Below are 12,917 nucleotides of genomic sequence, written 5' to 3'. Positions count from 1 at the left end.
GTAAGACTTCCTCTTCCTGACACAGGCCCTAAACTGGCGGCAATAGCTGCCCCAATAATTTTGGCCATTCTCTGGTCTTTTCTCTTCCCTCTAGATCCCAGTTGTTAAAAGAGGGAAAAATTTAAACAAATGTGTAACAAATAATTTGAACATTATAATCTTTTAAGCTTAAGGCTAAAAATATTAACAATATGATCATTTCCAATCCAGAGATACATGTTCCAGTGCAGTTCCTATTTTCCATAAGTGGTTTTGGTAAGAAGAATATTGTAAATGTGGATACATTTCCACTATTCCTCTTCCATGCCACGATATAGTGTTGTTAGTATAAGCAGTTATAAATCCATTGCCATCCTTAGTCTAACTTAATTCTTTTTTTTAATTTAAAATTTACAGAGGCTTTGGATTTCCATTCATTCATTGTTGCACATTTGTTCCCTCCCAAGGCACCCCCCCCACCAGAACACTACCCTCTCGAAAAAGTAAAAGAAAAATTCTTTGATTTAAACTGGCTAAGTTAAACAATTGTCTTTAAGAAGACTTCAAGGATAATTTTGGTGTGAGATTTAAAGATTATTTTAGGGCAATAATTTTAGGGGCTTATCCAGCTTCCATGCCAACAGTGAGTCTGGAGTTCATGTACATATAACATTCAGTTCTGAATTTCCCTGTTTGATCAGATTCATCTACAGAACCCTTAATTAAAATTTCAGGGTTGGTTTCTGGCACCATCCAGCTCCTCTAATCTCATGGCACAGGAGGGAGTTATATATTCCTAACTCCCCTCATTCTGTTGCTCTGGGCAAAAGAGACCAATTGTTGTGCTGTAGATGGACACTTGGAGACTAGATCCAAACAGTATGTAACAAATTAGGAGATAGACTGGAAGCACTAAGTATGTTATTAGGACAGTTAACTGGGCTGTCCCATGAAATCATGACCTTAAACCTCCAAACCCAGAAAGCAGGTCTCTTGAGACGCTTTTTGTATATAAACAGCAGTCTCAGCAACTACTTACTTTCTTTTTCTTTTCTTTTCTTTTTATTTTAAAATACATGTGAAGCCTTTCCTTCCTATTTACTTTCTAGGAGGGAGGTCCATCCACTTGGGATGTAACTTTCTAATCTATTTTTTACCTTAAAAAAAAGAATACACGTGAAGGGAGTTCTGGTGGCCTAGTGGCAAAAAGCTGCACTGCAATCCCAGAGGTACTTGCAGAGGTACACGGTTCGAATCTACCAGATGTTCTGCTGAAGAAGGAGGGGCAATCTCCTCCTGTACCAGTCAGATCCGATTTGATGGTACATAAACAAAAAAATAATAAAATTAAAAAAACAACATGTGAAACAATATTTACCAATATAATTTTATACAGATGTACAACTTATTGACAGCTACTATAGTAATTGATTGTGCATCCCTGCCATAAGATATGTTCATTAGTTTTGAAAATAGAATTTGTTTATTCATTTTGGTGGTTTTCTAAAAGAATACATTTTAAGATAATGAAAATAGAAACCAACCTTTCTGGTATCAGTGGGTCTAGTAATCTAGAAACAGTTATGCAGCACAAAAAACCTGCTTTTAAAGATTATAGCATAGCTAAAGATTATTAATCAGACTGCATAGACTTGCAAGATGACTTTTAGATTTATAGGCTAGAGAGCTCTAAGTTTTCATAGTGTAAAACTGATAGTCCCTTTTTCTATAAACTGAAGTAAACTTATTAAAACTGAAAATGTGATCTTTTTTGTTTGTTTCTTTTTTGCCATAAGTAAAATGAGAGAATAAGTCAGTTTCTTGAAGGACAAGTTCAGATTCTTAATTTTTGGACCCTTTCTCAGTTTCCATTAATATTTTTAAAGCAGAATTGATATTATTTTTCTTCTTTGAGTTCATCAGAGCCTGAATACATTATCTAATTTGTTATTCTCATATAGTAATATTTTAATTTCAAAGAATGTATTTTTTTTTTCTCTAAAATTTCCACTTGATTCTTCTCCCCTTGTATCTTTCATTTATCTTATCTTCTTCTTTTTCTTTAAATCTTTGAGCATATTTAGGGTATTGATAATAGCTCTTTGAGTATCTTTTTCTGGTAATTCCATCATCTCTTATTTTGGATATATATTCATTGATGTAATTTTCTTCTAGATTTGTGTCATATTTTTCTGCTTATTTACAAACCAGACAAAACCAAAACCACACCCATTGCTGTTGAGGCAGTTCCCACTCGTAGTGCCATCTATTGGGTCTCCATGACTGCAGGTCTTTGCAGGAGGAGACCGCCCATCTCTCTCCCAGGGAGAAGCTGGTAGATTTCCAATCACTGACTTTCTTATCAGCAGCCTGGCTTGTTTTTATTTCTGTGTGTGAGTGGCTCGTAGATATTCTTACTGATTTTATGTTGTTGAGCATTGACTTTTTCTCCATTTCTTTGAAGTATATTTGACTTTGTTCTCGTACTTATTTATTTGTGTTAACAATAAAATTGGCACAGTATTAACTTGGTACATGAATTTGTAAGCTGGATTTTATAGTTTATGAACTAGGGAACCTTTGATTTGAAAGTCAGATCAGAGTTCTGAAGTAAGATGTAATTTGGAAGGCTTTTGTAATAGCTAGCTTAGATTTCCTTTTCTGAAAGAGTCTAATGGTTGACTTGGGGTTTGGCTCCTGGGCAAGCGAGGCATTTACATGAAATGGGAACTTGAGTTTCAGTTTGCTTTTAAGGAGTTCAGCTCAAGCAACATCTCCATCCGGAGCCTATGTTAGTCAGGTTATTGCTTGTGGTCCTCTTGTACCCCTTTGAACCCTATCTTAACCTTTTCAAGAATAGCTTTAGAATGGCCTTTATTCAGAGGTTGATTTAGTTTCACTATTAAGGGATGTGATTATTCTGTTATGTATGTTCACTAAGTGGGCAATAAATGAACAAAAGATTGTTAATTGAATAGAATTATATTTTGCAGACAGTTTAATAAAGATCACAATTGTGAACCTCTTTCTGGCAATAAGCTTAAAGGTTCAGGAAATGAAATTAGCGTTATTACAAAATGTAGAACAATACTACCTAATTAAGATAGAGAGGAAAATGTCAAGAATTCTGATGTTCAGTAGGGTATTTGGACCAAAAAAATGGAAATAATTATAAATTCATTAGTCATTCCAATGCAAAAAGTTCTGTTTTATGTAACTGAAATAACAATTTTTGCAGACATGATTATAATAATAGATGCATTTGAAATGAAACTTATTTTATTCCAAGTATGAAGTTCAGTTCATCCAGCTTTCTAAGCTTTACCAAAATACTTTCATAGAAAATTGTCTACTAGTACATTATGGTTAATTTTTCCAGTGATTTTTCTAGAAGACACAGCCTTTCTTTCTCTTTCCAACTATTCCTGCCTGATGACTATTAACTGCTGCATATATATACAAATTGTATCTATATACACTCATGTATTTTAGATAACTAGTTTAAATTGCAATAAAATTGTCCCCTGTGGTTTGCATGTATTTTACTGAACCCTGCCAGTGCAGTCTGAGTACTTATTCAATGCTTGCTAGTGGATTACTTATAGCTCCCCTACTCAAGTGATCATGTAAATCCTTCTTTCATTTTGAGAATTGTAGGTTTTGAGCACAGAAAACATTTTCATAATACCTGCATTACCTCAGTAATATGATTCTGACACTGTTTTCATTAAAACTTGCCATTTGTAAGAATGTCTATTTAAATAATTTAAAAATTCTCCCCAGGTGTAGAAGCTGTGTACCAGGCACATAGATGGAGATGACAAGCTTTTGCATTATTACTTCATTTCCTCCTAGATTTTATTGAGCTTGTGGCTTTTGATGAGAATGTACACAGCAAAACATAAGCAAGTGCAACAGTTTGTTCATGAACCGTTGTTACATTGACTTCAAGTAGTGCAACCATTTTACCTTATTTTTCTAAGTTGTATTTTTCCACTTAACAAACTCAGTTCCCTCTAATGTTTCTACCTAATCTTCTGAGTTGTTGTTGTCAATTTGATCTCCTGTTGATAATTCTTGAAAGAGTGTAATGCTCAAGACAGATACTTTTCACTGGTTAAGCCAAACTATCGTTTGGTTTTAAGAAGGGAATATTTTTGGTTTAAGGTTTAAAGATTATCTCAGGACAACCTATAGCTTAGTTTTAATAGTAAGAGCAGCTATTAGATACAGTTTCTTTCTTTCTTCTTCCTGTGTTTTTCAGAATCAATAGAAACATATTGATCCTGTACCAAGTTATCCATAAATTTTATAGATTATTTTTTTCTTGAAGTCATGAGTATATTATGGAGGAACTAGGTAAGATGATTTTGTTTTTAAGAAATCAACCTTCAACTCAGTCATCGAGTTGGTTCTGATGTGTAGTGATCCTCTGTCAAGTTTCCAGGGCGTTACATGGTAATCAGAGGAGCCTCCCCGTATTTCTCCCTCAGAGCTGCTGGTGGATTTGAACCACCTGAGACGTGAAGCCTTTGGCTTAGCGGCTCCACTGATTATGAACTAGCCACCAGAGTTCCCTAAGAGAATGTAGACTATTCTGTCTGTAAGTTTACTATTATTAATATAAAAGATATTATTTTGTATCATATTTACTGATTATGTGAGGGTGGAAAAAATACAATTTTATATGTTTTCATTTGAAATGTCACAATGGGTACAGGCATGCTGTGACCTTATTTTTGGTTTTAATCTTATTTATTTTATCATCTCACTTATTTCAGTCAAGTTGATTTTGGTTCATAGCTGGTTGTTGTTGTTGTTGTTGTTATGTGCCGTCGAGTCGCTTGCGACTCATAGTGACCCTATGTACAACAGCCCTAAACTCTGCTCTGTCCTGTGCCAATCGCACTGTCTCTGACACTCCCATCCCAATTATCCCAGTCACTGAATCAATCCACCTCATAGAGGGCCTTCCTCTCCTGCGCTGTCCCTCCACCCTCTCAAGCATGATATCCCTCTCCAGGGACCGGTCCCTCCTCACAACATGTTCAAAGTATGTTAGACGGAGCCTCAGAATCTTTGCCTCCAAGGAGCCACCCGGTTTAACCCTTTGCAGGACAAATCTGTTTGTTTTCCTAGCAGTCCATGGTATTCTCAATACTCTTCCCTAGCACCACAGCTCAAAGACATCAATTCTCCTTCTATCCTCCCTGGTCATTGTCCAACTCTCTGATGCATAACAAGTGATTGTGAAGACCATAGCCTGTATCAGACACACCTTAGTCTCCAGAGAGACACCATTGCTCTTCAGCACTTTGGAGAGGTCCCTAACAGCAGACTTTCCCATGGCAATGCGCCTTTTAATTTCCTGGCTGTTGGTGCCAAGACTGTTGACTATGGAGCCAAGCAAACTAAAGCTGTGTACAATCTCAATCTCTTCACCATCCATCCTGATGCTGCCAATTTGTCCAGTGGTGAGAATCTTTGTCTTCTTGACATTGAGCCTCAATCCATATTGTAGGCTGCAGTCCTTGACACTCTGCAGCAGGCGCTTCAGGTCCTCTTCGGTTTCAGCAAGCAGGGTTGTGTCATCCGCATAACACAGATTGTTGATAAATCGTCCACCAATCTTGACCCCACATTTCTCCTCATAGAGCCCAGCCTCCTGGATAATCTGTTCTGCGTATAGGTTGAAAAGGTATGGAGATAGGATGCATCCCTGGCATACGCCCTTCCCAATTTTGAACCATGCAGTGTTTCCTTGCTCTGTTCTGACGACTGCCTCCTGGTCCAAGTATAAGTTTTGCATTAGAACGATCAAGTGTTCTGGGATTCCCATTCTTCTCAGAGTCAGCCATAGTTTGTTATGATCTACACAGTCAAATGCCTTTGCATAGTCAATGAAACACAGATAGACATTCCTCTGGTATTTCCTGCTTTCAGCCAAGATCCATCTAACATCAGCTACAATATCTCTAGTACCACGACCCCTTCTAAACCCAGACTGGACTTCTGGTAGTTCTCTGTTGATGTGCTGTTCCAGTCGTTTTTGGATAATCTTCAGTAAAATCTTGCTTTTGAATTTTCAGAGGCTCAAAAATGGACATCTGCCATCTTTCTCCCATAGAGCAGCTGGTAAATTCACACTGCCTGCCTGTACCCACTGTCTCCCTTTTATTATGGAGAACCGAATTACTATTGACAAATATTGAGGGAATTTGAGTTTAGGAGGTATTAAGAGTCATAAATTTTGGAGAAGAGAATCATGTCATGTGAAGAGAAGCTGTCTTGACTACTTTTTTTAGAGGATTAGACTGAGGAGGGGTAAGGTCATTTAGTCTTTTCATAAGGTAGGTGTGTACTGAACCCCAGCTTTGATGGTGGATATACACAGCAAGGAGCGGGGCTACCGGAAGGCATAATTGACTTAAAAATTTTTGGTTCGATTGTTTACCAATTATACAATTCTGATGCTTCAGAAGCTACCTGGAGGGTCACCTATAAGTCAGTTCTTATTTGATGGCTATGAATTTGAGGAGGGTTTTTTTTGAGTTGATTTTCTCTGAAGACACATATTGTATGTGCTGTTGGGTTGTTGGGTGCTACAAGTCAACTGCAACTCATAGAGACCCTAAGAACAGCAGATATGTGAACCTGGCCCTGCCTTGTGCCATCTTTACCATCTCTGGTTTTCTCTTTGTTTCTATTCACCCCCCCGCCAGATTGTCTAGAGAGGATACTTTAAATGTGAACAAAGAATATAATGCCACCTAATTTCATAGTACATAAACGGAACTCATTCCTTTGGATGAGAGCTGACTTACTGCTGACCCTACCCTGAGTTGCTGAGACTGAAAATCGCTCAGGAAGAGACTGCCCATCTTTCTCCTTTGCCTTTGGGTTAGCAGCACCACTCCGCAGGAACCACAGCACCAGTCCCCTCCTCAGCATACACAGTAGATGCGGAGACTTTAAAGACAGTGCAGTATAGTCATGTACGCTTGGCCTCCATTAACCAGTCATGCATTTTGTTGCCTGCATTCCACTCAGATCACAACTCACACTAATATAAGATTGTTAATGTCTGTACACACATGCTTATTGCGGCTTTATTCACAATAGCAAAGAGTTGGAAACAACCTAAGTGCCCATCAACAAATGAATGGATAGAGAAGCTCTGGTATATTCACACAATGGAATACTACGCTACTTTGAAAAACAAGGAACTCATGCAATATTATTCAAAATGGGTGACCCTGGAGGACATTATTCTGGGTGAAATATCTCAGTCACAAAGGGACAAATATTGCATAGTGCCACTGTTGTAAAACAGGACTGACATCAGGGTTGAGGGGAGACTGAGAAAGAGGGAATAAATAATAAATAATGTATACTGCATTGAAAGAAATATATGATTAGGAATTATTATCATGACAGGAGTCCAAAATGAAGCCTGCATAGTAGAGTGGACTTGGGGGGAGGGATTGTATAACAATGAAAGACTTTTTCTTTTACTTTTCAAAGAGAAGAGTGAATTGGGGGGAGGTGTGGGCAGGAAGAAAAGTGTAACAATGAATGAATGGAAATCCAAAGTCTCTGTAATCGTTCATTTAAATTAATAATAGTAAGAAAATATTGTTAATGTCAGGCAAAGAAAGGATAGGAAAAATAATTTTCTATTTCTGTAAAGAACACTTGTATGATATTGAAAACTGACCAAAATATTAATATTTTTATAATAAACTCAGATAATAGCTATTGAAATAATGGACTCATTGCTTCCATTTCCATGGCATCTGTATATGTGTATGCTAATTTTTAAAATTATTTCCCTAGGAAACATAACTTTTGAAACAATGATGGACATTCTCCGCGATAAACCAAGTGGCATTAATATGGAAGGAGGGTTCCTGACCACTGCCAGCATGGTTTCCATTCTACCTCAGGACTCCAGTATTCCTTGCATTCACTTCTTTACAGGGACCCCTGATCCTGAGAGGTAAGGTCATAAAATACTGTAAGCTACCCAAGGGTTGTTGAAGAATACCCTGTAGACTGCCAAGAGAACAGATATGTCTTGGAAAAAGTAGAACCAGGTGCTCCTTGGAGGCAAAGATGATGAAGCTTAGTCTTACATACTTTGTTGGGTTTTGTGTGTGTGTGTTTTTAACTCCTGCCCCAGTCACTGTTATTGACAATGTGACAGCTCAGCCCACAATTCATTATTTGCCCAAAGGAACTGGGGCAGTCAGGTTTTAAATTCCTCCTCAGTACCCTGTTACCTCATGCACAATACAAAGCAAGCACAAGGCCTGGGTTGAGGTGCACATGGGGTATTTCACTCTACTCTCTCTTTCTGTACAGTCAGTGCAAGAACACAGCCTGTGGGAAGCATAAAGAAATGCTGTCTTACATACTTTGGACACATTGTTAGAAGAGGTTATTCCTTGGAAAGGGACATATGTTTGGAAAGGTGAACAGTCAGTGAAAGAGAGACCCTCAATGAGCTGGATTGACACGGTGACTGCAACAATAGGCTCAGGTGTGTCAGATGATGAGGATAGCACAGAATAGGACAGGGTTCCGAGCTACTGTTTATAGGATTGCTGTGAGTCATACTTGACCCGACAGCACCTAACAACAACCTGCCTGTGGTTATCATACCATTTGGGAATGGGTGGTCATCTTTGTTATTTGAATGAAGCAAGATTAGTGTAGGGTATACATAGACTCACAGATTACCCTATACTATATACAATATTAAAGGAACAGATTAGAAATGGGGGTGATAGATGTCAAGCCACATGAAAATTTCCAAGGGACCAGGAAACAAACTTAAGAGACAAGGCTCTTCTTCCATGGCCGATAGGGAGAAAAAGCCTTTCCCTAGAGCCAGTACCCTGAATTCAAACTTCATCTGTCCTAAACTTGAGAAATTGTGGAAGGATTGTAAGAGAATTTATCAACACTTGAATTATGCAGATGGCACAATCTTGCTTGTTAAAAGTGAAGGGGACTTGAAACACCCTCTATAGAAGATCAAAGACAACAACATTCTATGTCGATTACATCTCAAATCAAGAAAACAAAATTCCTTACCCCTTTACCAATAGACAAATTATGATAGATGGAGAAAAATTGAAATTGACAACAATTTCATTTAACTTGGACCTACAGTCAACATCCATGGTAACAGCAGCCAAGAATTCTAAAGACGTACTGCACTGGAACAATCTGCTGCCAAGGGCCTCTCCAAAGTTCCAAAGAGTGACGATGTCAGTTTAAAAACTAAGGTGCATTTGATCCAAGCCATAGTATTTTTCATGATTTGCTATGCATCTGAAAGTCTGACAGTATATTAAGACAGAAGGAAAAATGATGTCTCTGAATTGTGCTGTAGAAGAGTAGCGACTATCCCATGGAGTACAAAAGGACAAACGAGTCTGTCTTGGAGGAGGTACAACGAAGGTGCTCCTTAGAAGTAAGGATGTGAAATCAGTTTCGCATACTTTGGGCATGTTGTCAGGAGGGGCCACTCCATGGAAGACACCATGCTGGCAAAGATGGAGACCCAGAAAAAGAGACCCTGAACAAGATGAATTGACACAGTGACTGTAACAGTGGGCTGGAGCACATCAGAGATGGTGCAGATGGCACGGGAAAGGGCAATGTTCAGATCTGTTGTTCATAAGATCACTATGAATCATAGTTGACTTGATGGCACCTAAGAACCACAACAAACTTGAGGAAATACATTTGTGCTTGTTAAATCTATCCACCTGAAATGTTTCTGTCTTAGTAGCAGTAGTTAATGGAGAAACTCTCCAGGTTTGGCATCCACAATGGAAAGTGGCATATTATTTCACCAACACTGTTTATGTGCCAGGCCCTCTGTTAAGTACGTGAATACAGAACACTAAATTAAATACAGTTTCCTGCCTAGCTGATGTAGCAAGAACAAATCAGGGCTCTATGAGGAGAAATGTGGGGTCAGGATTGGTGGAAGATCTATCAATAATCTGCAATACGCAGATAATACAACCCTGCTTGCTGAAACTGAGGAGGACCTGAAGCCCTTGCTGCAGAGGGTCAAGGACTGCAGCCTCCAATATAGATTGAGGCTCAATGTCAAGAAGACAAAGATTCTCACCACTGGACCAATTGGCAGTATCAAGATGGATGGTGAAGAGATTGAGATTGTTCACAGTTTTGGTTTCCTTGGCTCCACAGTCAACACTCTCGGCACCAATAGCCAGGAAATTAAAAGGCGTATTTCCATGGGAAAGTCTGCTGTTAGGGACCTCTACAAAGTACTGAAGAGCAATGATGTCATTCTGGAGACTAAGTTGCAACTGATACTGTCTTTACAATCACTTGTTATGCATCAGAGTTGGACAATGACTAGGGAGGATAGAAGGAGAATTGATGCCTTTGAGCTTTGGTGCTGGAGAATAGTATTGAGGGTACCATGGACTGCTAGGAAAACAAACAGATTTCATCTTGGAGAGGGTTAAACTGGGCGGCTCCTTGGAGGCAAGGATTCTGAGTCTTCGTCTAACATAATTTGGACATGTTATAAGGAGGGACCAGTCCTTGGAGAGGGACAGCACAGGAGGGGAAGGCCCTCTAGGTGGATTAATTCAGTGACTGGAGTAATCAGGATGGGTGTATCAGAGACAGTGCGATTGGCACAGGATAGAGCAGAGTTTAGGGCTGTTGTACATAGGGTCGCTATGAGTCGCAAGTGACTCCACGGCACATACCAACAACAATAGAGAGAATTTTGGAAGAGATGGTAAGAAACTGCACTGCAATCCCAATGGCACACAGTTCGAATCCAGCTGCTCTGCTGGAGAAGGATGGGCAGTATCCTCTCATGAGATTTACCATCTCTGAAAACCTGCTGGAGAGTCAGCTGTGGATTGGTTCTGACTCAACGGTACTCAACATAACAAACAGAGAGAATCTCAGAAGACTTCAAATTACGTGTAATTTTTTCCTATATTATTATATGCCAAGTTAATAAAATTTCTTTCTTCTAGATCTATATTTAAACCTTTCCTATTTGTGCCAAATATTTCACAACTATTGGAAACCAGCTCACCAACATTTGAACTTGAAGATCCAGTGAAAAAGAAGTCACAACCTAGGATTAGACCTGACAGAAGACACCCACTCTACCAAAATCATCAACAGGCATTGAAAGTTAAAGAGAATGATAAGGTATGATTAGATTTTATTCTCTGCTAAATCTTTAAGAATAGCTTAAAGTATGATTCAGTCCATATTTTAAGCTGAAATTTCAGCTTTCTTTCCTTCTTTCATATAAAAATGGGCTTAAAAACAGTTTTGATGCACAGATTATAGAACTGTATAGAAGAATTTCTTGACTATGGTTGATTCCCCTAAATATAACTTTTCTATTTCTTTGTTTAATCTAGTTAGATTGGTTTTCAGTATAAACCCACTTTCATCAAGCTCTGTATCCCAGTGACTCTGTAGAAGAGAGTGGAACTGCCCACAGGGTTTCCACGACTGTAAATTCTTACAGAAGTAGACTGTCTCATCTTTCTCCTGTGGCACAGTTAGTGGGTTCCAGCCAATTCTCTAGCAGCTGAATATCTGACCATTGTACTATGAGGGCTCCTAGCTGTCAATTAATTAAAAATTTCCCAACCTCACTTTTCCCATACATAATTAATACCAGGCTTTTATTGTCTGAATATTTGGGGGTTGGTGTGTCAGAGTTGGTAAGACTGGCTCAGGACAGGAAAGGGCTCAGAGGGTCCATCGGGTCATTATACACCACAGGTGTCTCAATGGCACATAACAATAACATACTATGACAAGTTTGGAAGCAGGAGTGGCATCCACTTCCTAAATAGTTTGCCTTAGGAAACTCTATGAACTTTGATAAATGTCAATTGTTGTAGAGGGGCTTTTGGCCTTTCGTTCATAGGGTCACTATGAGTCATGCTCAACTTGAAGGCAATCAACAACAACAATATTTGTCTTTTAGGTCTCTCACTTATAGATGAATCTTCCATAGTTATTCTTGCTTTTTCTACTAAGAACAAAAAAATAGTTTGGTTTTAATTCATTAATTCAGTCTAGAGCAACGATTCTTCTCCCTCCCAAAGTAATTCTTTTTATATCTAAAGAATAAGAAGGAAGGACCTAAACCAGAAGTGGAAACTAGAATGAAAAAAAATCTTGTGTGTGTATAGAGGTGGGTTAGAAATTGGTAGTTGTTGTTAGGTGCCATTGAATCAGGTACAAACCATGGTGATTCCATGTACAACAGAATGGAAACCCATGAAATCCTGGAAGTTGGTTAGATTTGATTATGAATTTGTGTGTGTTTATTTTTGTTCTTTTTTAAATTGTTCAGGAAAAAGCCAACAAAATGATGGATGACATGAGAAAACTGGAGAAAGGACTGTTCAAAGAGATGGAAACAATCCTTGAAAACAAATGTATTGATGTGGATAAAGTTGTTAATCTCTTTTCTCAGTGTGTAAAAGATGAAATAAAAATTTACAAGTCAAATATTAATCCTTAGTGATCATATAAATGATCAACAATATTCTTCAATGCTAGATTATTTTTCTGAGTTTCTAAATTTAATTTGAGCAGATTTGATTATTCTTTAGTAGTGGGGAAGGGATAGCTTGACTGTTAAAACTATGCATAGAAATACTGAGAAAGAAAACAACATTGGAACTGGTCACACAGATCATGGGCTTGTTACTGGTTAACTTTTTTTAACCACAATAATGAGTATTTTTAAGTTACAATGACTATTTCCCCCCTAATAGTTAAATAGCCAATGTGGAAAGCAGGGAGCATCATTTATATTTATTATAATTACATAGTGCCCTCAAAGAATTTTCTTAATTATATATATTCTAAAACAAATTCTTGACGTAATGAAAATA

General features: G+C 38.1%; 1 protein-coding gene across 1 annotated transcript in view; it reads left to right on the top strand.

Moving 5' to 3' along the window:
• Positions 1 to 12,541, top strand: part of SCRN3 (secernin 3) — a 22,318-nt gene extending 9,777 nt beyond the window's left edge. Inside the window, exons 5-7 of the mRNA XM_006878964.1 lie at positions 7,816 to 7,978; positions 11,022 to 11,202; positions 12,371 to 12,541. Of these exons, the coding sequence (XP_006879026.1) occupies positions 7,816 to 7,978; positions 11,022 to 11,202; positions 12,371 to 12,541 (515 nt within the window). The remainder of the gene's footprint in view (positions 1 to 7,815; positions 7,979 to 11,021; positions 11,203 to 12,370) is intronic.
• Positions 12,542 to 12,917: the final 376 nt, after the last annotated feature.

This window comes from Elephantulus edwardii, unplaced genomic scaffold (genome assembly GCF_000299155.1).
Source record: "Elephantulus edwardii isolate Elephantulus edwardi_28Jun2011 unplaced genomic scaffold, EleEdw1.0 scaffold00001, whole genome shotgun sequence".
Lineage (NCBI taxonomy): Eukaryota > Metazoa > Chordata > Mammalia > Macroscelidea > Macroscelididae > Elephantulus > Elephantulus edwardii.
Note: the sequence above shows the minus strand (reverse complement) of the source record. Positions and strands in the feature narration are given on the sequence as shown.